The sequence below is a fragment of the Plectropomus leopardus genome, chromosome 2 (genome assembly GCF_008729295.1).
Source record: "Plectropomus leopardus isolate mb chromosome 2, YSFRI_Pleo_2.0, whole genome shotgun sequence".
Classification (NCBI taxonomy): Eukaryota; Metazoa; Chordata; class Actinopteri; order Perciformes; family Serranidae; genus Plectropomus; species Plectropomus leopardus.
Genome location: NC_056464.1, coordinates 8,500,997 through 8,527,764, shown reverse-complemented (window position 1 = coordinate 8,527,764; position 26,768 = coordinate 8,500,997). Strand labels below are relative to the sequence as shown.

The following is a 26,768-nucleotide window of genomic DNA, read 5'->3' as shown; positions in this document are numbered from 1 at the left end:
ACGTCTTTTATTTTTTATGTGATTATACACTAAAGAAAGTGTGCTTATTATATTCTAATCTATTTCTGCCAATATATCCTCCTAAATAATACACACTGCACCTTTAAGTATCCATTTGTCTCCTCATTTTCAGAGGAAATATGGTATGGTAATTTATCTTAACAGCTGTAGTTATTTTTGTTTTGCAGTCCATGTAAAAGACTACATAACAGTATACTGAATAGCTAAAATCAGCCCTTATCTCGACAACATTAAAATGCTGCTTACAAAAATTCATCAGTAATAATATTCCAATTATATATGGCACTTCAACTGCCTTAAGGGTACTTTTGATACTTTAAGTACATGTTGATGCTTCTTTATTTTTACTGAGGTAACAGTTTGAATTCAGGGCCTTGACTTTATTGGACTACTTTTATACTGTGGCATGAGTACTTTTATTTGAGTAAAAGATCTTAATAGTTCTTCCATTACTGTCGCTCACTATGGGTCTTTTGGTTCAGAAACATAAGAAACCTGTAAAGTAATATTAGAGAAAAAAAATTATTTTCTATGGTTTTCTTTCTCTGTCCATGAAAACTAAACCATTTAAAAATCTCAGCTTATTTGAGGCTTAGTTGTGTTGCTGAACAATCCTACTGGGCACAGGCTCAGGGGCCCAAAGTGTCAGGGAGCCTCTGGACTTCACCTGGAAAACTATTAAATCAACACTTACTGACCAAGATAAAACTCAAAATGACCTCAAATTGACACAAAAAACAACAAATAAATAAACCAAAGAACAGCAAAGAGACACACAGAAAAAAAACCTGGGGCAAAACAACCACAAAATAACATAAAAAAGGACAAATGTTTTTTTCTCAAAGAGACACAAAACAATGATAAAGAGACTCAAAATAAGCACAAGGAGACATTAAAAATGACAACAAACAAAATTCCGAACAGAGACATAAAAAACAAAAAAAATTCTGAACAACTACAAAAAAGTCGCAAAACAACAAAAAGAGATAAAACCACTACAAAGTCTATATATTTTGCAGATATGTAGGCAAGGTGGTGGGGCCTGTTGCATATCTGTGTCCGGGGTCCCACTGTCTCCTGATCCGCCCGTAATTCGAGGCCACTGTTGTAATTTCCAAACTTGACTTATGTAAGACTTACATTTATTTATCCTCTGTGTTGATGGATCATTGACTAAAGTCCACCCCAGCTCAGTTAGACTGTACTGATATGCGTGCATTCATTCAGGAATCTATTGTTAAATTAAAACTTCTATCTCAGCTCCCTGGTAGTAAATTAGTAGGCTTGTGGAGGAGACTGGCACCGCACGGGCACAAATTTCCACACACACGAGGGTACAGGGAGGGGACGTGCGCAATGGAGACCAGGGGTGGGAGGAGGTGGGTGGTGGTGGCGGTCATAGAGGGGAGGGGAGGGGGGGTCTGTATCGTCAGCTCAGAGTGTGGAGGGAGGGCCCGCCTTGTGGCTTCCTGGCCCCCTGCACCGGACGGGTGTATTATAGATGCGCATCCAAGCAGCCGGGCGGCGGGGGCCACTGGACGGGTGCAATGTGACGGGGTCGGGAGAGACTGGGACACAGCCTTTAACCGCGCGGGGAGGGAGGGTTTAACCATTAACCACCATTAACCATTAAGGCAGCTGTGCACAGCCGGTACCGTACATAAGGCGTGCGCACCGGCGTCCACGCCTCAGCCTGAGCGCGTTACCAAGAGCTGGAGGATTCATCCAAGCAGCCAGCCACGCCAAGTGCCTGTGCTGTTCATCACTCCGGACTGTGCGCTTCTTCTCTCCGGGACACTGAAAGGTAACCGAGGAGCTTTTTTTTCTTAAATCTCACAACCTGCTGGACATTTTAGCTGCAATCTCATAGAACAGAATAAGTAACCGGCTTTTGACAGTCACGTAATCTAACGGAATGTGACACTTTGCGACTCAAACTGCACAACAGCTTCTCTCCTAGGTGTCTTTACAGTAAGTAGTGATGATAAAGATTGGAAAATTCTGGTGCACTCATTTTCAAGAGTTAAACACTCGTGGTGATAGTGGCAGTGACATGAGCTCGAGCCCGGTGTTGGAACAGAAAGCCCTCTGCCCTTGTTTAAATGAGCAGTAGAATAGAAAAGGAGGGCTCGTCTATTCAGCCCTGACCAGGGGAGCACTAATTTACGCCTTTGCCATGTTGGGTTCGGGTGGTATTGGTCCTGACTACTAAACAGAGGATTGTTTCAGCCGGGAAAGCCAAAGTCTGTGTGCGGATGTCGCAACATGCAGGCGGATGAGAGCTGCGTCAGGTCAGAGGCAGTTAGACCGGAAGCAAGTAGATTGGCCTTCAAAATAATAGTTTATTTAAGTTGGCTGCACAAATGTGCAACTTGCTCCATGTAATGTGTGTGTTGTGAAGTAAAGTACATGGGGAGTTCAGCATGCTCTACCAAATTTGATGTTTTAGCTTTCATCACACACACTAGACTTCCCCCTGTCTCATTAACTGACATGTTGAGTAGTCATTGCTGATATAAGATTTGGGAGTTTTTATGGTGACCTGCTCTGGTTAGAGAACGGAAACATGGAAATGCATGAGGTAGACTTACTCTCTGTATGAGTAATACTACATGTCTTCTCACATCTGTTTCCATGACGATATTACAAAATGTTAATTCATTTGAAACCTTTTGTCACTTAAAGGGGAACTACCATTTTCAACCCTGAGCAGCGCTCTCACCATGGATGGATGTCTGTCACTGAGCTCTCAACTCAACCGTAACGTTAGGGTACGGTGTGTGCTCACTATTTGCTCATGTATGATGAAATAGTAGCTGTACATCCGTGCTTTGTAAGGTTGATGTGTGGTTTTGGTTTTGGAAACCCCACACATGTGGCTGTACGCTTTTGGCTAAATTTACTGCTTCCAAAGCTCTCAAACCCCAAACTGTTACAACTGCTGTGCAGCAGAATGTGTTTTAGCCTCCTAGATAAATATTGGTGTCATCAGTGTACGCTATGTTTGAATTTTATTTGTTTATTTTTATGGGCCCTTTCTTTAAAACTAACTAATGTAGGCAGCGTTTGTTCACCGTCATTTGATTTTATGTAAATAACGTGAGTGTTTTCTACCTAGAAGTTATTGTAAATAAACATTGTAATTCATTCTATATGGCTACATTTTTCGAATGTAAGCACTACAATAAAACAAAACAAATGAGAGCACTACAATAGATAAAGCTCATCATTACGAAAACAAACATTGTGAGTCCACATAATCAGGCTCCCATTCATTGCCTATGGAACAGCTTCAGACTTTAAACCCCACGACATAACATGTTTAGGACTTATTACTCTTGTTTCTGGCTTTGAGAGAGAAGCTCACGTTCATGAGTATTGATTGAATATATTTAGGCCATGGGATTAACACTGGCATTGTTGATTTAGGTTTGGTTGAGCTTTAATTCCACTTCTAGTGGAAAATGGCCCTCACAAATATAATCAGGTATCAAATAATGTTTTTTTTTATCTAATTCTAAGAAAGCTTCTATTTAAATTCCAATTCATATTAACCACTGTTACTTACTATTATTAGATTATGCCTGTAATAGGATGGGGTGTGTACTTTGAAAAGCGTAACAGGAATTGAATCTTTGCATTGAGGTACATTGATAGTTGTGTGACACTGAGTTACAGAGGATGTACGCAGCACCTCTGTTCATGCATGGTAGCATATTTTTAGCTGCTGGGAGGAAATTAGGCGCTGAATGAAACTGTTTTTAAACTCACTGTTGGTCTCTTCTCACTTTGGCCACAATGTCAGTGGAGAGTGAAGTGGGTTTGTTTGCCTTATAATAGTCTGTTGCAAGGCCTGACAGAGCATTTGTGGTGGTCAAAGTGAGTTTAAGGAGCTTTTAATCATCCACTAACCATTCTAAATGAGGTTTCAAGCTTATAATTTACCCTTTGCCTAATTCACCCAGGACTTTCTTCAATGACGACGGAAATGCAAATTGCTCATATGTCATAAAAAATAGTATATTCCAAAGATGGAAGCTTGAGCACCAGCATAGCTTTCAGTTTTTACATGCTTCTGTCTTCTAGAGTCAAATTTAAAGTCGTTCGTGCTGTATTTTGTTGTTTTATTATGATTTGTAGTTTTTTTTGCATGGATTATTTAATCAGAATCACATTGTCAGAGAACAGCCTTGATCTATAGCTACTGATACACAGAGATAAACCTGTTTATGGAGTGTAAAAATGTTTACATTTAAGACTGAACGATCAATGAATTTGTTCTCTTCTCAGGTGACTGTCCACTCTGGTTGGAGAGGTACTTTTCCGCAGGCGGTAATTCAATCTTCATACTGCAGATCTTTAAATATCTCACTTGAAAACCTTCCAGCAGCCACGTGGTGTAAGGTGAGACATTTCCATCCCAGTACACTCACCAGTCTGAAATGATCAGTGGGCTGAGAGCATAACCAGTCTGCGCTGCAATCTGGCCACTTCAGACCTCTGATTCTATTTTTTCTTGAGGTTATATTGAACTGTAAAGGACTGCTGACAAGTGACTGGAGGGGATTTCTGTTGTGATTTCCCAAGCTTGTTGTTTTTCTTTTTTCTCCTGTTTGAACCAGTATGCTTTCTTCTTTTTTTTGCTGGCCTACCCTGAGCACCTTGCAGTGAATGGAGAACCTACTGGTTCTGCTCCCGAAGCACCGACAGGAACACGGGCTCTGCAGAAGCACGGCTGCATGTGCCTTGCTGCAGGTTTTTTCCAACAGAGCAGTTTTCTCCTGGTGTTTAGTAGCGACCCCCACTCCTTGTAAGCCTCTTTAATGGGATAAATCAATTGGACTGATCAGGTTCAAAACCAGATCAGGTGGACAGGTCCATTCTGACTTACCCAAAACTGTAAGGCCAAGGCAACCTGACCTTTTCTTGTCAAGCCCACTGTCTTCCAAAGGCTTCCGCATGGTACTTTGGTCGAAAGAACAAGACAAACTCCCTGACATCGACATGTCCTCCGGGGCCATTGAGGTGAAGAAGGAGGGAGGCCCTCCGACCCCGGCCCTCCTCAACTCCAACTGCTCCATCCACCCACTGATCCTCACCAAGGGCCCCGAGGAGGTGAGCCCAGGATCCGGGGGAGAGTTTGAGCTCACAGAGGTCACATCATTCACTGAGAGGGCCGGTGAGACCGGGGACGATGACGAGAGGTCAGAGATCGTGGTGGCATTGGACTGCCGGGCCAACGCCAAGGGTCAACGGGAGGAAGATGCTCTCTTGGAGAACGCAAGCCAGAGCAACGAGAGCGATGACACCAGCACTGACCACAGCCCAGAACCACCAGCACCCCTTAAGGAAACCTCCTTCTCCATTGGCCTGCAGGTGGTCTTCCCCTTCCTGCTGGCCGGGTTTGGGACAGTGGCGGCTGGAATGGTGCTAGACATTGTCCAGGTGAGTGATCCCAGTATATTCTATATAGTAAGCACACAGTGTATATTAATGAAAAATGTGCTTGGCTCTGATTCTAATTAGTAACTGGTAAATTCCAAGGTCTTCTCATACAAAGTTTTCATATTAGCTTTCTACAAATGGTGTTTTGTCCTTAATGCAAAGTTAAGTAATTATAGTAAATTCACATAATTCAAGTAAAGTTACTGTGGTTGGGTTTAGGAAGTTAAGTTACTCAGGTTAGGTTTAAGCAAGTGAAGTTATTGTGGTTAAGTTGTGGACAAGAAACATGGTGAAATGACTCAAAGTTCACTTAATGTTCATGCTGGTCATGAGGATAGTCCCGGGTGAAAGTCTGATGTTTTGTGACCCATCCACCACCGCAACCTGCCTCTTTACGGCCACTTCCAACTTTACTCCCATCAATGCATTGTTCATGTGATTCGAGCCTTCCAGTGTACGTGGGTTATGTCTGAATTACTGGCTCATGTTTTTGGGGGATATATTCAACACCCTGGTATCCAAGAAGACGATTCAGTGGAGTTAATTCTCCTTTTTACACACCTTCCCACATATTTTGGATACTTTGGGAAACAGTGGGGAATGAGAAACAAAACAATTTTAGGCCAGCATACTTTTACCTTTATTTGGAGAACAGTAATGCCTAGATACCTGAATTCAAATGTTCAGAAACACTCATTCAGACTTGAGTCCAGGTAGCTGACTCCACTTTATTCCTACAATCCTGTTATTTGTGACAAACAACAGGAGCCCTGTGTTATTTAAACTCCTAGTAAAGTTGATCTAAGGTGCCACGCTTGTGTCTCTAATCAGAGCCGGTGCTCAAGGCGTGTGTGTAGTGTTGCGTTGTGCAATTGGCCCCCACGGTGTTTGAATGAACTGGTTTAACAAGCCCTGCTCGCCTGGCATGTGCCTATCATTGTGCTGCTGGCCTATCTGATGGCATGTGTGCTTGGGGATGGGTGGGGCAGACATCACACAACGTGGCGGTATGTATGTAACCTTTCTCACCTCTAAGGCTGGACTGCCTGTCCTCAGTGCTGGCACATACTATACACTCTGTGTCTCATGATATATTGTCACACACCCTGCTATTTAAAATCTAACATACTTTTATAGAACAGAAACAAGAATAGAAGGTGCTAATTGTAGTGCAGTGTGTAGTTTGAGGATTTACTCTGCCTTTAAGAAAAGATATGACTGATCACTCTCTTTCCTTCTGTTCCTGTCGACTCACTCAGTATATGTCTAAGTGTCCATGTGCAGTGTAAAAATGCAGGCCTAAGTCATGCTGACAGGTCACATATTTCTCTGAAGTCAGCTTGTGATGCAGATAAAGCTGGAGGTGTCAGGCTGCCCGGAGACCAGTCCCGGCACATTGTGTACACGCATACTGATGCCAGCATGGTGGACCCCAGGAGCTCAGCACAGTGTGGAGGGGGAAGAGGCAGGGGAATGAGTGTGCTTTCTTTTAGCACCTGCAACGGCAGCACGCTTCAGTCGAGCTAGAGTCAGAGTGAAAACAAAATACAGTGTGGCGTCAAAAGCCTTTATTACCATGTGGTTAGGTATCCTCACTAAACCAGGAATGCAGAGGTTTGAGGTCAAAGTTTTCATGCTGCCTCAACTAAGGCACCATGCTGCTGTGGTCTCTCCAGTTTCCAAAACACTCAGCGCACCATTCCTCTGGAGGTGAGGCAGGGAAAGAGGAGACATAGATGGTACAGGGCCTTATCTTTCTTGTGCCTATGGGCAATGCTATGCCTTGAAGAAATGCTTGAAGTGAGATGTGAGGTATGACGGTCAACCTGAAATGAGTTCGGCTGAGCATCTAGCAGGGTTGTCTCACTACCTAATTCCCCCTCGATGACACTGTGAAACGCTAACTCAGCTAATCCCCCCTGTCCTTGCAGGAAGGTAATTGTCTAACTCTCTCTCAGCCTCTCTCAGCCTCTCTCTCTCTCTCTCTCTTTGGTTGGACGGCACCAGTTCTCTGCTAAAAGTAAGCTTTAAAACCATAACATGCTAGAGCATTCATTTAAAGTGTCTGCCTGGCCTGAGTTTGCAACTTGTGGTTTGGATCGGTGAATGACTTGGCTTTTTTTTTCATCACATAAAGCTTCTTTGAAATGTGACCTCTTTAGTAACTTTGACTATGGAAAGCACACCCTTACAGAGCTCATGGCCTCATTCCCACTTGGGGTTGGCCTAGAAAGGACAGTCCAGCCTGGTATAGAGGAGTGAGACGTCTGCATAGTTCTGCTTAGTGACTTGGCAGCAGAATGACCTAAAACCGTCCGTCAGTCTGTCAGAGCCAGGGCTAGAAACTTCGGCCTCTGAGGGTGATCGGCTCACTTGGGTTACACACTAAAGGTTAGATGTTGTTTGGAAAGGACATGAAGTGCTAGTTTTTCTGGGAATGCCAGTGTCAAAGGTCAAATTTGTGATTTGCTATCAGTCACAAGATTCTAAAACCAAAGGTTTCTTCCTCTGTGCAGTCCAAACAAACTGAAAAAATGCAATAAACAACCTCAGCTGAGGATTTTTCTTAATCAAATCATCTCTGTGTGTATGTCTGCCTCAGTGTCTAGCCATCTTTTCTGTGTGTGCAACACCAAATTAAAACAGAGGTGGGATGCAGTTCCAGCCTAAAAAACAAACAGTCTAAAAATACAGGGACCAGTAAACAGGAAATCGTAGTCGACACAATGATTTAACACCAGCCAAGCCCTCGCTGCCCACCAGACACCATTTTGGTCCAACCACATCCACTTGCCTGGTTTTCCACTGTGAAACCAGAGCGTGGGTTTATTCCTTCAAACTGAATCATCATTCCAACTACTTGCCTCCAATCCCAACTCCGTTCACTGGACAGAGCTGATGCTCAAATGCGTACGTCATTAGTATTCCATTCATTCCAGGATTTTCTTGAACAATGCCACCAAAATATAAAATCAAAGTTAAATAAAATAAAAGTTTTTTTAAAATTTTCCACTTAAGATGTGCTCTTCCACTTGCTTGTTTTAGACCTTCTAGTCATGTTGGTCAGTCATTTCCGTCAGCCAAAGATGTTATTTCCTGACAATCATTAACAACATATCAGCTAACAGCATTTAACACCTGACAATATCCTGGACAGCGGCTTGGTTAGGATCTGAGTGATAAAGAGTGAAAGGATTAGTAGGTTTGAATGCTTTTGTGTTGCCTAAACCCTGGCTAATCTTTCACTCTGTCCAGGATGCTCAGGAATCTTTGGAGGATACTGGGTTGCTTATTTGCACTCTCCCTTGTTATATAGTTTAGGCTTTGCCCTGACCCACATTCATCTGGTCCCTGGACACCAACAGTCCACCTCTCAGGCCTCTTTACGTCTTAGCTTAAAGCTTGATCATGCTTTTTATGTACATGTGTGGGACCTTCAGTGCTTCTTTTGACAACTTTGTTCCTGAATGCTCATTAGCATGTGTGCCACTAGTAAAGTTACTCTTTGTTCATCCATTTAATGCCTTGCTTGGGTCCAGAACTTTGAATCTGCCCACTTCACAGAGTTAGAGTTGAGTAATTTGTCTGGTATCATGACATGAAACAGCAGTTTCTGCATTAAATAATACAGTCTATGAAGTGGTTTCACACTCGGATAAAACGACAATAATCAATTCTCTTTGCCGCTCTAAAACAGTAGCCTACGCAGCAGGTTGTGCTGTGCAGCTGCTGGCAGCTACTGTTTTAGGGCGGCGAGAAGAATTGATTTTTTTGGTAAATAGTAGAATTGTAGCCGTTAGCAAAAGTTCAGCAATTTGGGAATATTTTACACTGAAAGAAAGTTCAATGGCACTCATTTTGAATGTATTTATTTGTTTTACAAAGGGTTTACCCTGAGCATTTATCATCCATAAAATGTTAATAGTAAACATTTATTAATTGACTCAATCATTCATTAGCTGTAACTGCCAGTAGTAAACAGCTGTTAGTTTTCTTTTTTTTTTAAACGCAGTGGTATCAAATTGGTGCTCACAAGTTTAAGTATTGGAATTGTTTCAGGGAGTTAAAAAAATGGTATTGGAACATCTGTAATGAGAATGTAAAAGTGTAGAGAGTTAACAATTCGGTCTAGATTTCAGGCAATTCAATGCCAATAAGATTGTATTTTATAGCTGATGTTCATCTTCCAATTGTACGGCCAGTACTTTTGACCACAGCTATGTTAATTTTACCCTTCATGGCATGTGTTTGCACACGAGGTGGGACCAAACCTGTACCACCCATGGAAACAGACACCACCTGATGTCGTTTCTCTGACGCCGCCGGAGTTGCGTTGACGTTGCATGCCATAAGGTTCAGCTTCCCACTCAAGTATAGCAAGTACAGTGATCCCAAAAAAAATTGGGCCATGTTACTCAACTGGGCAACCCGGCCCATGTGAGGCTTGCATACCAGAGCTCCTATAGGTCTGTACACAGAGGTACTGGGGTTGTCCAGTAGAGTTCCTGGAACCGAGGAGGTGGCCGTGGGGAGGGAGGGCTTGCTTGGCTCAGAGCCAGTGTTCCATGGAGACAACAACATATATCACCACAGGGGAGGCAAAGAGGGAGATAGGGGAGTGAGACAGAAGTAGAGAGAGAGGGGGAGAAAGCTTGAAAACATGCGGCTGTGAAATAAGAGAGGAGTGCTCACAGAGGTGCTCACAAGGCTGCTGGGTTGGCAGAAGGCAATGAGCCAAGCTGAGGGACTGGCTGTTGGAAAGGAGCTCTGCTTGGCCTGATGTCAGTGAAGGGATAGACGGAGGGAGTTTAACCCACACTGGAGTTTTGGTGCCACGCCTACTGATACAACACGCACTGAACTGTAGACGACACCCCCTTATCTGTGCTGTACATCTGGATGCACAGCGGGAGCAGCAAAGCAAAACAGACACACTAGCTTGCTCATATGAGAAATGCAGGCCAACAGTGTTTGTATGTAGCTTCAACGTCAGCTACTCCTCTGTTTTCTTCCCCTCGACTATTTTCGCCTTTTCTTTTCTGTGTCAGCCTCGGTGAATATTGATTCAGCTCTGGGCAGACCAGACTGTAAGTGCTGTGGGCCTGTGGGATTGGCACCAAAGATAAGCACTTTTACTGGAGATAGGTCGATAGCCTCAGCAATAGCTTTGTTTCTGGCCACAGTAGACCACAAACCTGCCATCATTTTATGGACTCTAATGGAGGCACAGCAGAGGAGGGTCACTTCGCCACAGTGACAAACCCAGAGACTCACAAGGAACCCGCTGCTGAAGTGCTGGGCAGCAGCCAGGGAGCAGGTTATCGAGAGTCATGTCTAATGGCACCAACTACACATTTCATTTAAGGCCATATACTAAGATAGGGATGCACAGCTGAGCAGACATCTTCTCTTGCAGGTGCTTAACAGGATTTGTGATACTCTCTAGCAAACCCAGCACCTGCCTAGGTTGTCCTTTAGATTTAGCTGGCCTAGCTCCTGGCTGACTTTGGTCCTGGAAATAATACATAAAGCAAAATGCAGCATTTTTATGCTGAGGTAGAAGCTGGGCAGCAAGGCCACACAGGGCAATTATTGTCCTAATGCTGGAGAGGCCTTGAAGGACTTGCCAACCTTTACTGGATTTATTATTGGCCTGCATTTCCACCATGGTGTATGGGCTATTATTGGTTCTCTGTCACCATGGTACTGTCTTGCCATTTTGTTTCATTCATTCATTGAGCCTGACATTGTGGTTATACTAGCCAAATTCAGTTTTGGAGAGGGGGTGTTCAGTCTACGTCATTTCTGTTGACAAAGGAGCTGCTGTAGCAATTGCTCAAAGTAACTTTTTTTTGTAATTCTCTTTTTATTGGTTTATATGAATAAACAACAACAAAATCCACAGTCAAATCATCATGAGGACTTTTCACACATGGAATAAAAAACAAAAAGATAAATAAATAAAAATAAATAAATATATAGCCACGGTTCTCATTTTACATGACCAATACTGGCGATTCTCCTTTATGACAGGTTACGTTTATATGTGACATAGTGTGGCGGTGTTTGGCATGGGCAGTGAGACTCCCCTGCCTGTGTGTCGAAGTACCGTAACAGGGCCCACAAGTGCCATATACACAGTAAATTGCATGCTTTTGCAAAATGTTATTAAGGTTCCTTGAAAAGTCAAGGAACAGTTCAACAATTTTGTCCATGAAAAACTATTTTCTACATATAGTGTAGTAATGGCGTCCTGAGCAGAAAATTAAGTCACTTATGTGCATGTTACTGCATGTGAGCCCCCTGTGTGTTTATCCTACTTGTTAGCTCATCACCACTGCAACTACGCTGCACTACGCTCATATGGCAGTTACTGTTGACAGCACCTTACCACAGTGGCAGAATGGCGTTGGGGTGGATGTGTAGTGCCCACTCTCCCGTTTTCCCTCAGGTTAACACTGTTAGCTCTGCCAGCACTGTTGTTGTTAGCAGTGTTCACTCTGTTAGCACAATTAGCTGCTAGCCACCGCCTCAGCCACCTCCATGTTGAAAGCTGTGTGCAGATAATCCCGGCTCAGGCTCTAAATCATAGATATGCCCTGGATGTCATATATTGATTTGCTTGAAGTAATAACATTATTATCATAACCATTCATTTGCAAGGTACCATTGTAGTGATTGGAGGCAGCCCAGTGTCCTTGTGTAAAATGAAGATTGGTGATTAAAGAGGAAAGAGGGGAATCACAAGGGAAAGGGGAGGAATGGAAGCCAGGAGAGGAGGATGATAAATCATTCCAGCATGAGGTCCTAGTGACCTTGATCTTGTTAGAGGAGAGCTGAAAACCAAAATGATACATAGTGTAAAAGGTCTGTGGAGACACACTATCTGCTCCATCATACAGGTCTGGTTTCACCACCAAATCAATATTAAAGAGCAAGGTCACACAAACCACCTGTTCCCAACTAAAGATACATTTTATATATGTAGGTGACAGCGTCTCTCTGAATCTGCTTTGTCCTGTTTCAGTATGGCAGTGTGTGCATTATATTGATGTTGTGTTACTAATATATGACCTGGTGGTCGTTGCAGCACTGGACAGTGTTTATGGAGGTGTCCGAGGTGTTCATCCTGGTTCCAGCACTGTTGGGGCTAAAAGGCAACCTGGAGATGACGCTGGCCTCCAGACTTTCCACAGCGGTAAGAAATGTGTGTGAATGTGAGTCTGTGTGAGCGTGAGGTGTATACAGTATATCCTACCAGAAGTGCCACTGGTTGTACTTTATTGTATTATTCTATATTTTTAAAAAACATACGATTCGGGAAGTAGTCATGCCTAAAATAATTTTGGATTGGCTTTGTTAGGAATAAAAACAGTTAATCGATGATCAATTAATCGGCCATTTAGAATTTAATCAAACATGAAATTTAATCTATTAATCGATAGGCTGTGCAGTGCTGTCTAATTAGAACTTTGAAGAAAAAACAAACTCGGTATTGTTTGAAATGAGCAAAGTTTTTTTTTTTTGTTTTTTTTTTTACAATTTTTCAAATAATGAATCTATTAATCTATTGTTTATTTTACCAATATGTGAATCGGTTGCTGAATTGATTGCTTACAATTTGCAACCCTAGTCTGTGTATAACACGGCAAAAATGTCTACATTCATCCAGTAGAATTGTTTTGATTGATTATGGATATGTGAAGGGTAAATTTACCCTCGCTTATCTCTCATTGCCCCGTCAGACCCATCAAAGCTGATATTTCTTGGGCTCGGAGGTCATAATGCCAATTGTTACCTTCGTTTCAGACAAAATGATTGCAGCATTACTATCCCATTCTTTTAACTTTTCTTTGTTTTTTGGCCATGCCCAGTCTGTTTACCTGAGTATACAGGTTGTTTTTGTCCAAATATGTTGTTCACAGAGAAGCAAGAAATAAACTGACCAATATGTATTTTGCATATATTATTTGGAGCTAGTATTTAAATCAGTTAACATGTTAGACTCTATGCTGGTTTAGTCAAAGTACAGACTTTGGTGTTGTGGCTAAGAGACAATATAAGACAATACATAATGCAGAGAGTTAAATCACCTAATGCTAACTAGACTTCTGCTCACATTCATGTCACAGTATCTGTTCTTATGAGAAGCTTACTGTATTTGATTAAGCCAGGTTCAAAGCCGGCCTGTAAGCTGTTTCTAGAATCAGTATTATGGTATCTTTCTTGCCTTATTATTGCTATCTATCCTGCTGGCTATTCATATTCACATTTTAGATGTTAAATGGTGTTTTGGTGCAGCTGCAGCCCCACTGAGCTCTTTGCTATAATGCTGCTCTCTGAGCTAACATGGTCCATTGTATAGTCAGAGGGTTCAATGACCTGGCAGCAGTGCTGACCAGAGGTTAGCAGCAGCACTGCAGTAATGAAGGCGCAAGAGAATTATTCCAGCATTGCTCTTAAGCGCTCCAATCCTCACATTCTTTCCACTGGCCTGTGGGAAACAGGTGACGAAGCTGATTAGCATTGCTAGAAGCAGCCCACCCAGCACGGAAAGCCGAACTCAGTCACAAAATAACTCTAACAAGTTTTCATATCTTGAATTCAGTGAACATCCCACATTGTAAATTCATGTTTTCTCAAATCAATAGCTATTCCCCTCCCGCTTTTTAAAAAAAATCTGAGCACCATCATTTCTTCCGCAAAATGATGTCATTACTCAGATGTCTATAGTGCTGCGACAAATCCACATTTCCAAATCCTAAAATTATTTACAACAAGTATATTGAGTAGTAGTAGGGTAATATGACCAACATTATATTTTTTGGTCGAAGTCATATTATACTATTGTATCATTAATTGGCAAGGTTACCTTGTCCACTTTTATGATTCTGAACTGATAATCTATCAGTCATGAGATTTCGCTAAAGTCAAGTGCCTAATCAATAAAATCTATTATTATTATTATTTATAATTATTATTATTGTAAGTCAATACAGCTAAATGTTCAGTTAAATTTTTTTATGTTAAGAACAGAACATGCACATTAGCCATGACACAACAAGCCTGCCATTAAAAGTTTCTTATTGTTGCATTTTATAGACATATACTATGAAGCTCAGATATATCAATTTCAGCTTGTTTTTCCACAACAAAAGCCAAATCCTTACTGTAGACAAAGTAAAATGTAATGACAGTTATTTTAGTTTAATATTTGACAGACCCCACTGTTGATTTTTCTGTTCCAATTGCTTTTAGTTAGTGTTTTGTTGAACTTTCCGTGATGTTTCCGTATCGAGTCAGAGTGCGGATGTGATGGTGAATCAATGTCAGATTAGGAAGCGGATTTAACAATGTTTCACCCATGCTTCAACACAGATTTAATTAAATTGTCAATGGTTGTTGGTATCTGGCTACGATATCAAATCTGGAGACTGTGTGGCTCTTTTCAAGAGAAAAGTAAAAACAATATATTGAAAGAAAAGACTGTAAGATTCAAATTCATTTTACGTACAGTTGAGACACAATGTGTTTGAAGAAACTGTGGAGTTATTGTAACTCATTCTTAAGACTTATTAGCAGACATAATGACTCTTTAATATCATTAATTTTCTTACATTGTTCCCACTTGTCAAGTTGCATAGTTTAGAGTTCAGCTTAAAAGGATTCTCACATCCATCGTCACAAAGTAGGCCAGAGTCTGGTGCCTGTCCTGAGACATTACTGTTAGCTCTCTGCTGGCTGGCCCCAGCAGGACCATGTTTCTTTCCATGCCGCCGCTAATTATGAGCAGATTAAGACCACTGTAAGTTTCCTAATGCGCTTATTACTGAAAAAAATAATGTAATCCCTGGGACTGGCTGGATGTAGGAGTTTTTACTTCACGACCGTGTTTCCTTTTTGATTTTCTTTTTCTTATCGACCTCCTTCTCTTTAGTAAAATGAGTTGTGTTTTCTACACTAGCATCTTTTTTTTATTTGACGAAAGGAAATAAGCAGTTGTTTTCTCACTTCTGTCTTATCCCCTCTCATGTACGGATTTGGATAATGATATTTTGTGGATAACTAGAACTTGGCAGCACCTGCATTGCAACTGTTTCTGAGTTGCAAGAAAATACAGCATTACCCACACTGTAATTACAACCATGACAAAAGCCTACTTTATCCTCATTTCTTACATGTTTCAACATACACTGCATTCACATTTGTTCAGGCTTCAACCTTGTCAACAACAGATTTGCTCCGACGCAAACAACTTGAAAATGATTGGGTTTTTTTTTAACAACATTTTAAAATGTAGTGGTGCCTTTGATTTGAAATGTATTTCAGCCTCTCATCTGTGAATCTGTTTCACAACATTCACCCTGCTGCATCTCTGTGATGATCCAAACACCACTAATCCAGCCGCCCACACACACACATACACACCCAAAGCTGAGGACTTGGCATCTTCATCGCACATCATCACATAACACCAGGCGATGCTTCTGCGAATTTCTGAGCTCATTTAAATCATTTGCATGCTGCTGTAAAAGAGAGTTTTGCCATGAGTTTCAAAAGCTTTTCAACTCTTTAAAATGTCTCCTTAGCTGAACTCCTGAAAGGTTTTGCAGATAAAAGTTCTGTCTGAAAGTGGCAATATGTGGAGTTCACTGCGAGTTCGTGATGCCCTCAGTGCTCTGAACAGGCTTTGGCTTTCTCTTATCTCTCTTATCTAATATTTGTGGCAGTCTGCCCCCTGTGAACGCCAACATGACTGTGGTCGTGGGTGGCGTACATGGACACGTATACATGTCGCTAATGGGCGAAGAGTATGTTGACGTGGTTGTAACACTGGCAGATACACAAGTCTCAATGACGCATGGTCCTGAACACGATTGTCATGTCAGTCAGGCTTGTGAGTGTTCCCTGTAATGGTGCCAGATATAGTCGTCAAATGGGGATGGTGCCAGATTGTGAGACATTTGAAAAGGAAGAGAGAAGCCACAGATACACACACACACACACACTTTCAGAAAATAATATTATAAACACCCACCCAGACCATTTGTAATATTTGAAACTGTCACTATATCCAGACAGTAGTACACAAGACAGATAATCTTTTTTTTAAAAAATCTTCTTCCTCCTCTACTTTGTTGTGCCTCTAATGGCATTTGTAAGAATCTACCAAACATGGAGGAAAACAACCAATCACAGCTGAGGGATCTCTAACAAAGCTGTCATTTATTTCAATCAGTGTTCTTGAACTGTGCTCAAACTGTCCACCTAGGCAGCGCTGTATGAACGAAGAACCTGGTTCTGCATCACCATTTTCTTGCCTCAAGTGTTTTCTGAAATATATTGTAGTGTACTGTTTAGCTGTAAAAAGAGAATGTATTATCTGGCCACCAATGCGGACAACAGCTGAGCCTCAACGAAGTGTTACTGACATGATTGAAAGCTGCATTCAAGACTGTTTGGTTCTGATTGGTTGTTTTCGATACTAGCAATTGCCATTTGAAGCACTACAAGGAGGAGGATGACCATGATTTTTTCCCCAAGATTATCTGCCCCATTTACTGTCTGGATGCAGTAACAGTTTTAGAAAAGCTGACGACAGGTATTTTTTATAAAACTGACAAATAAGATTTCTTCTTATTTCAGGTGTCATAATAGCATGGCTTCTCAAATCCTCTTAACACTGTTTTAATAGTTGCACCTGTAAATCCAGTAAGATAATTTATTCAAATTTTAACTGCATAAAGGCCAAGATTTTTGGCAAGATTTAGATAGCTACAGATATGCTACAGAAGTTTGCAAATTTCAGAGAGAGCAACATTAGCATTTCTTCGGGGACATGTTTGTAGCTGCATGGCTGATAAAAGTTTACTATGTCCGTCGGTCTTCATAGTTTCAATGTTACTATGTTCCCAGATCTGTGCAGTATTTTTCCAACATAGTTTATTTAATGAATTAACTAGAATTATTCTCGAAACATTCCACCCCTGTAGATTAAACTCATTCATAAATATTTATGGGTATAAAGTTCTCGCGCTGCTGTATTAAACCCCAGCACAAAGTGAATGTTCTTTCTGTAGACTTGTATGTGTTTTCATGCGTCCAGATGTTTCCCTTCCCTCTGCATATGTAAATGTTAGAGTAGAGGAAGGAAGAGGAGATCCTCTGTTTGTGTCCCCTAACTGTGGATGAGCATCAGGATCATTGCTCTGGATACACAGTGGCTCACTGTAGCCATAGCCACTTGACACTTGAGACCATCAGTGTGTGTGTGTGTTTGTGTGTGTGTGTGTGTGTGTGTGTGTGTGTGTGTGTGTGTGTGTGTTTGTGTTTGTGTGTGTCTGTTTGTGTGTGTGTGTGTGTGTGTGTGTGTGTGTGTGTTTGAAAGACGGGAGATGAGATAAGTGGAGTCGGCCGCAGGGTGGGGGAATCAGATCAGAGTGTCTTTGTCTAGAGAACTGACCTCTGATTGTTCTGATGGGACCAAGAGGCAACAGCATGTACACATGCTGCACACCCACACACACACACACACACACACACACACACACACACAAACACACACAGATAGATAATGTGTTGACCTTGTGCGCTCTTGTCTCTCTTTCAGGCTAATATTGGTCAGATGGACACAGCCAAGAACATGTGGAAGATGATCATGGGGAACTTGGCCCTCATCCAGGTAACTGAAACACATCTGTAGAAGTAAGGAACTGAAGTAACGTTCAGTGTCATACAGCGTTTTTGACCAGCTTACTGGGAGCAATCAGTTTAAAGATAAAGTTGGTGACTTTTCTCTAAAAAAAGAGAAAACTGGGGGGGGGGGGGGGGTGTCTACATGAGACAGATAATCTGTGCTTCTAATGGCATTAAAAAAAATCCACTAAAAATAACTAATCAGAGATTCAAGATTTTGCTACTGCAATGCCTATTTCTGCTGCGGACGGTGGTTAGTGTTTAGTTTTGGCTTATCTGTTGCCAACATGGCAGTAAGGTCACAAACTTTCTAATTGTACAGCTATTTAGTACACAATTCTACACTGTGGATTCTAGCAAATGCCATTAGAAGCAATAGGAGGAGTAGGAGTAGGAATATAATTTATTTTTACAGGATATCTGTCTCATGTACTACTGTGTGGATATAATGACAGTTTCAGTAAATTTGACCAAAAAAACCCCATCTGTTTATAGAAGTTATCAACTGTAGCTTTAAGGCAATAACTTGGATAACATGTTGTGTCCATTTCATTCAGTGTTCAGATTGGTCCATTTTAATTTCAGTTTAATTGTCACTTTGCATTTAGTTATTTTGGATACCTGAGTTAGTAACAAGATTTTTGCTATCCTCGAGTAACTCTTTGATCACAGCAATATGATCTGTGTAATCTGATTCTTTATCATGCACAAAACACATTTAAACCTTAAAAACCTGATGGCAGTTTTGCATTGCCAAATAATTGGGTTTCTCTTGATCCTACAACCTGATAAAGCAAACCCAGTGTCTGCTTTACATGACATTTCAGGAATCGAATTACTGCCAAACCTGGAAACAATCTGGTTTCATAAGTGCACTGTGTGTACAGTAAACACAGCGACTGATCATTACTGGGCACACCATAACACTTGTGTGCTGTGTGACAGCCTCTGAGAACTTGCTCTGACCAGAAATAAAAACGAACATGATTGGAAGCACATACTTATAGAGCCTACACACCCATGCTACAGTTGCTAAGTGTGTTTCCTCTTATTGTCTGATCTTATCCACACCTTCAGAATAATAAAGGTCTAAGTTATACCGCCCTAACAGGTGCAACAAAATTGTCAGGAAAGTCACTGAGATGCCAGTCAGTCTGAAAATAACTTGTGTCCTGACGCAATAAGCAGGTAGGACAGGAAATATCATGGGCAGGAGACTGCAGGAGCTTTCCATCAAACACCATCATCATTACTTTCAATTAAAGTCCTTGCACTTGCTGCAAGGACAAAGAATATTCCAGAACTAGAGGTCAGTTCCTCTCTATGTCTCTATGTAGGTATCAATACTCTCCTGTGAACATTATATTATATTATAATATTTAATTTCCCAAAATGAACTATGTCCTGAGGGCAAATTAAGAGCCCATTTGAGGTGGACATGTGGTTATGTAATATTTGGTGAGTCCATAGTTCCTGGAACACTTTAAACCAGTGCTGGCCGGGTGCTGACATAACCTCCTATATACTGTCGGGTCAGGTTGCACTCACACGGGGTCACACGGGTTCACCATTAAGAGAGTTATATTAGAGACTCAGATTTATTTTGCCTGTCACTTATTTTGGTCATCAGGTAGATCGTTGCTCTGTTTGTTTTGAGAAAGTGTTGCCCTAAAATAAACAAGGTAATAACTTTGAATGCATGAGTAAGGTATTTCAAGTAACTGTAACTATGTGTAAGCTTCATAAGCTTCGAAAGTGAGCACACTCTGCAGCTCAGGTGTAACAAGATAGTCTCACATACATCTGAGTTTACATGTTTGCTGTATTTGATAGCTACATGAACTATTTGGATGTGTATATACTGTATATGTGTTTAGGTCCAGGCCACAGTGGTCGGGTTCCTGGCCTCCATAGCTGCTGTGATCTTCGGCTGGATCCCAGAGGGACACTTCAAACTGGGCCATGCAGTGCTGTTGTGTGCCTCCAGTGTGGCTACTGCCTTCATTGCTTCTCTGCTGCTAGGTGAGGCCAACACACAGGATGTTAAGAATACTAAAAGTGTTAATAACTATCCATCATCAGGCATGTCTGGGTTACATCAGACTCCCTGTGCTAAGGTTCCACTCTAAGCTGCTGTTCAGAGTAAATGTTGCCTTAACCAGTGAATGTATGAAACTTATGAACCCCTTCAACTTGCTAAGTTACCCAAACGAATTATTATAGCTGATAGAATACCTATATTACTGTTAAAGGTTTAGTTTCTGGGAATTGCAGGGTGGGTGCTACGCTTCCCGTTGTTTAGCGCTGTTTATAGAGTTAGCAACGTCAGCAGCCAATTAGATACTGTACATTCACTTGTATACACAAGCACAGTTTTTTATATTTCACCATTATTTTTGGCATTTATATTGAATGTAAAAATGGTTAAAATTGCATTTTAACAGGACTACAACCATGCCAACTAGCAGGGAACAATCTTACAACGCTGGTTCTTGTAACCTACAAGTTGCAATAATGAAACATTTTAATGTTCTAACGTTCAAAGGACATTTTAAGGATGTTTATCATTTCAAATGATGTTCCTATAAGGTTAAATCCTAACTAAGATGTAGCATTATAATTGCAACATTCTGAGGATGTTTTGGTGGCATTGTAACATTCTTAGAATGTTTTTAGCACCACAGATTGCTAGCTGGGATGCCAGTGGCTAACAGCAACACCAGCAATACTAACAGGCTCACATTGATAATGCAATGTTAATATTCATCGGGTATATGCTTCTATCTTAGTTCAGCAGGTAAGCATGCTAACATATGACATATGACTGAAGCTGTTGGGAATGTCATTAGTTTTGCATGTATTTGGTCATTAAAGAGAAAATAAAACTTTGCTGGCAACGGTGTGAAGTTAGGTGATCACCAAAGCTGCTAAAGGTCATCTTGAGGGAGGTATAAATGTCAAATTTCATAGAAATCCATCCAGTAGCCTATAGCAAGGCTAAAAATTGATCCTGCAAAATGTCAGGTGAATATCTGATTATTAAAAAATGAAGCGTGGAGCATCAATATCCTTAAGCTTTGTCATGCATTGTGTTTTTAATGGCCTCGATTAACTCAGCTTTTTTTGAGCTTAGTATGTATTTCTCCCTATGCACCCTTTCTTTGAGCAATGGTTGTCTTTGCCATAGGACCCTATTTACTTTCTTGTTTCTGTAGGAAACAGAATATTTCAATTTTTTTCATGTGTGGGAGCATAAAACTGTAAACTGGCCTATGTTTTTTTAAAATATTGTAAGGCCTTCTGCCTCTCTGGTCAACAGCTCTGCATTGCTTCAGGTCCCCTCACTTTGTGTTTTTAACCATCAGGTTTTGTTTTTTTCAGCTTCAACTTTCCTGTAAAACAACAATCCTTTCTCCCACAACAGCTCTGGCTACGCCCTTAAAAACAACATTTTCTGGTCTTGTGTTTTTGTTCCTCACACTTGTTTGAGGTTAACAGTCAGTGAGACCCCAGAACCCTGATGGTTACTGAACATCATGTGTATCATAGAATATCACATATTAACATGTGCAGCTGTGTGTGGCAGTGCCCTCAGAGGTCGCCCATGTTGTGACATCTCTGCCCTAAAATCCCACAGGCCTCATCATGATCGGTGTGATCATCGCGTCCAGGAAAGTTGGCATCAACCCTGACAACGTGGCCACACCTATTGCTGCTAGCCTGGGAGACCTGATCACCCTGTCCCTGCTGGCAGGCATCTCAACTGGACTGTACAAGGAACTAGGTAATAAACACACACAGGTCACAGGATAATTGTGGTACAGTTAGTATCTAATGTTGTGCTTAGGTTGAACCTCTTATTATTCCTGTAAAATTAGCTCAAAATGCCTACCCAGGGCATACCCAAAGGTAATTCTAAATTTGTTCTTGAACCATTTAGAGTACATAAAAGTAGGACTGCCCCTTGAAAGTTGGAGATTTGACTCATCAGTCTGTGACCCTCAGTCAACTGAGATTGCTTATTTAAAAAAAGAAATGCCAGTCTTTGGAGCTGAGTACATGCAGGCAGCAGCACAAAAGAGGAGAGAGGAGAGACCTTCGTCTTAAAAGTGTTGAATTTACAGCTCACAGCTACTAAAAAACATGCTGTCATTCCCCATGGTATCTCTGCTGTTGCTTGCCGCCAGCAGTTTACTGTGCTGTTACTCCCTCCACCACCAGGTCTTTCAGCTCAGCTGCCTGTTTCACAAGTAGAGACCAGAGCTCTGATGGTGTGTGCTGTGAACTACATACAATGAGAATGACAGAAAAAGAAGTGCATGTATTTATTGTATTGAAAAACATAACTTTTGGATTTCTAAATACCCTGGTATACTGTAATTCCATGATACTGCTCAAGCCTAATCGGATGTAAAAAATATTATTTGTCTATTTTAAAGGTTTAGTGTGTTGAATATAGCAGCATCTAGTGGTGAGGTTTGCATCATCAGAAATGACTGAAACTTCTTCTGTGTGCTAAGCATGTAGGAGGACTACTGTGCGGTGGCCAACATGAAAACTCAAAAGGTCCTATTTAGAGACAGTGTTTGTTTTGTCCATTTTGGGCTACTGTAGAACAACATGGCAAACTAAGCGTAAGAGGATCCTCTCTGTATGTAGATATAAACAGCACATTCTAAAGTAACGAGAACACAACAATTCTTAGTTTCAAGTGATTGTACATTAAAGAAAAGACAGTTATGAATATGATATTACATTTCTTAGACATTGGACCTTTAAAGTAAATTAGTGCAAAGAATTTCTGCCCTTACAACTTTATTCTGATGTCAGATATATAAAAATTGTTTCGCCAGGGCAAGAAAAAGAAAAACAAAATAGCTGTTACATAACATACACAACAATAAAAAGAGAGTTATGATTTCTATAGCCAATATTTCAGAGGTAGTGTCATCACAGCTGCTAATCTCTATTATCTTTCAAGAAAAAGGAGCAGCATATGAAGAAATGTGTGACATGTGACTGCTGGGTGTGGTAAATAAGGATGAAATACCTAACCTCCTGTGCTTTATCTGGCTTTATTGTTAGCTCTACAATCTTTACCACAGATGAACCCATCGTCACTAAACTAGCCACAGTTCCACACCACAGACAGACAAATAGATGGACAAACACTGACGCACACACAAGCAATGAAAACATCCAGACCGGAGTGTGGAGTAATCCCAGAACTCCTCCCTTCGTCTCCAGACTTTACAGTCTTACTCACTTTAAAGCCATAGTCAGGGACTATTTTGATCTTATTTGGGTTATTCTGGCTGTTTTGTTGTGTGCTGGTTGTACTCTCCTGTAGTGTCAAGATAATAGTTACACTGCCTCCTAGAGGCGGCATACTGTCATGGCGTGTACGTCAGAGACACTTTCTTTCCATGTGTAGTTCTGCTCAGTCCTGATAAGCCTCTCAAGGAATGTAACTAAGTACATTTACTCAAGTACTGTACTTAAGTATAAATTTTAGGTACTTACTGTGTTTGAGTCTTTTCATGCCACTTTATACTTCCACTCCACTACATTTCAGAGGGAAATGTTTTACTTTTGACTTCGGTAAATTTATCTGAAAGCTTCAGTTACTAGCTACTTTACAAATTAAGATTTTTTTCATAAAAATATAGGAAGAGTGCAAAAAATACTTTGTTTTGTTACAAATTAGACTACCCAATGGTTTTTACAAGTACAGCTGAAATGATAAGTCGATTAATCAATTACCTGATTAACAGAAAATGAATTGGCAACTATTTTTAAGTAATGTACTTTTTTTTTCTCTCAGTTTTTGGATCAATGTCAAGACAGAAAGTTTTACCTTGTACTTCAGTTTTTGCCTTTAAAATACATATGCTGTTTCAAGCACTCAAAAATCTGTTACTTTGTTATTTCTTTAATTTCATTTTCATGAAGTTTATCGTGCTGTTCAGAACAAACAACAGTTATTACTGAGCTTTTTTTTAAAGAATTTTGTGCAGTTAGTTGTAAAACTCTCACAAAATTGACTTTTTTTAATAAAATAATACATAGTGAAAAAATTGTTATAGAGGAAGATATAACATTGAAAAAAAACATAATTTAGTCAAAGATACATACAATACAATCTCAATTAGCTGATTTCTCTTTTTGTCTCATCCAGACTACAATGACTATGCCAACCCGCTGGTGTGTGCTGTGTTTGTGGCGATGTGCCCCCTATGGGTGCTGATTGCCAGGAGGATCCCATCCACCAGAGAACTCCTGTACTCCGGCTGGGAGCCCGTCATCATCGCCATGGCCATCAGCAGGTACAGCTGTTTCACCTTCATCAAATCACTAATCACAGAATACATACACATCATTTTTCTTTTACTTTGAAATCCTGTAACCTACTGATACTAAGCAAAATGACCTGCTGCATGTCCAAGATTCTTAATTGTGTGATGGATCTTCATATGTTTTGGATGCAATGATGACAGTGAAAAGCAGCGATTTCGGTTTTAGCTAATCACTCTTTCCTGTGTTTTAGTGTTGGTGGTTTGATCCTCGACAAGACTGTCACCAACCCAAACTTTGCTGGCATGGCTGTGTTCACCCCGGTCATCAACGGTGAGTGGTCACAAAAGCTTACAGAAGAAACTTTAAGGTGGAGAACAGATACAGAAGAATCTGTTCTAGCACCGAAATATGTTTGTAAAGCTGTTCATGCTTCGGTTTGCTTTAACAGACGGACAGGTTAAATGTGCAGAAATGTTTATCCTTTAAAGATGGAGGAGGCATATTGCTCTCACTAGATATAATGTTAGGTTTTTGTATATAACAAATAAGAAATGGGTAATTAATTTCATATATATTTCAATATTCTAATGAAAAACACCACAACATACATGTATCAACATCTTTTTTTTTTATCTCATCACACTGATATTGAGGCTGTCATGTTCTGTTTCCATCTTTGTGTGTCAGGTGTGGGAGGTAACCTGGTCGCGGTTCAGGCCAGTCGAATTTCCACGTATCTGCACATGAACGGTCTTCCCATGGGGGATCCCAACCCCACCCCCAGGAAGTGCCCCACACCCTGCACCTCCTTCTTCGGCTCCTGTAAGTTGATGGGCAGCTGTGGAAACTTCCACTGTTTCCCTCCTCATTTTATCTCATGAAAATGAACCTTTCCGTGAAGCAAAGTATCCGTCATCAGTCTGAAAAAGAGCCCACCCAGAGTCAGATGAGTTACACCTCATCATGTTCTGTTATGGAAGTAAGTATTTAAAAGGAGCTCTTCTTTCTCCTCCCCAGCTGTGAACTCTCGTTCGGCCCGTGTGCTCTTCCTCCTGGTTGCCCCGGGTCACCTTGTCTTCCTGTACACCATCAACTCCCTGAGGGGGGGGCACACCACCCTGACACCTGTCTTCATTACGTTCTACCTGGCTGCTGCACTACTACAGGTACACACAAGCACACTTTATTATTTGCTCTTTACCTGCAACTGAGGAGATAGAAATATTCAAAAAGCCCAAACTGTATTCTGTGTATGTATGCAGGATCCATACTTTCTTATTTACTGGGAGTTTTATAACATGCATCAGAAAGAAAACTTGATTATTTATTACTTGAATTGTCAGCATTAACCCTTTATTTGATATATATATATATATAATGCTTTTTTTTTCTTTTCCTCACATTAATCGCAATCCCTGTCTTTAAGAGGCATTACTGGGCTGAGTTTTAAAGCTACAGTGATACTGGTATTGTCCAAAACATCATGTCATGGTATTTACTCAGTAAGGGGGCTAAATAACTCTCCAAAGTTAGTCCCATTCTTGTGAACTCAATATTAAAAGAACGCCTCAAGGGAATCTCTGCAAATTTGGCACAAATGTTCACTTGGGCTCAAGAATGACCTCGTTAAATTTTGGTGGCCAAAGGTCACAATAAATTCACAAAACATGTTTTTGGACATAACATAAGAATTATGACAAAATTTCACACACGTCTCATGGGATATAATAATAATAATAAGTGATGACATTTTATAAAAAAGTCAAAGGTCAACTTCACTGTGACATCAATGTTCTGCAAGAAACACTTTAGTGGTGATTACATCATAACTCACTAACAGAATGGGAGACATTTGGTAAGATGCCTATTGGTGACACTAATCTTGACACTGTGCTGATTGTATAGATCTTCTGAGCTGCCGAGTTGAATCAAAGTAAAACACAAGAAATTTGTGCTCCAGAAAAGGATAAGCAGATGATGTGTGTGACGCATCCATGTTTTCACACACATGGATGTAAACTGTAAGAGAATTTTTACTGGTGTGCGGAGGCATACAACCACAGTTCAATAATTGTAGTTATTTAATGAAACATTAACCTCAGAAACATACTGATATTATATCATCAGGACATCTGATTAGTTAATCATAACCACAGTAATAATAACACACTTCTAATTATTTAGTGCCATTGTGTCTTCTCAAATAGTGATGATTGATACCCACCTTAAACTGTTCTGTTAATTACCCTGAATAATCATCTTGGGATCAAGATGTCATTATTGCAAGTGCACAGGTGTTCATGTAATTA

General features: G+C 40.8%; 1 protein-coding gene across 1 annotated transcript in view; it reads left to right on the top strand.

Annotated features, from left to right (window-relative positions):
• The first annotated feature begins 1,548 nt into the window (after positions 1-1,548).
• Positions 1,549-26,768, top strand: part of slc41a1 (solute carrier family 41 member 1) — a 31,509-nt gene continuing 6,289 nt past the window's right edge. The window contains exons 1-10 of the mRNA XM_042499510.1: positions 1,549-1,825; positions 4,312-5,466; positions 12,557-12,664; positions 18,077-18,148; positions 20,040-20,184; positions 21,800-21,946; positions 24,341-24,488; positions 24,710-24,789; positions 25,147-25,281; positions 25,477-25,625. Coding sequence (XP_042355444.1) covers positions 4,981-5,466; positions 12,557-12,664; positions 18,077-18,148; positions 20,040-20,184; positions 21,800-21,946; positions 24,341-24,488; positions 24,710-24,789; positions 25,147-25,281; positions 25,477-25,625 — 1,470 coding nt within the window. The 5' untranslated portion in view covers positions 1,549-1,825; positions 4,312-4,980. The remainder of the gene's footprint in view (positions 1,826-4,311; positions 5,467-12,556; positions 12,665-18,076; positions 18,149-20,039; positions 20,185-21,799; positions 21,947-24,340; positions 24,489-24,709; positions 24,790-25,146; positions 25,282-25,476; positions 25,626-26,768) is intronic.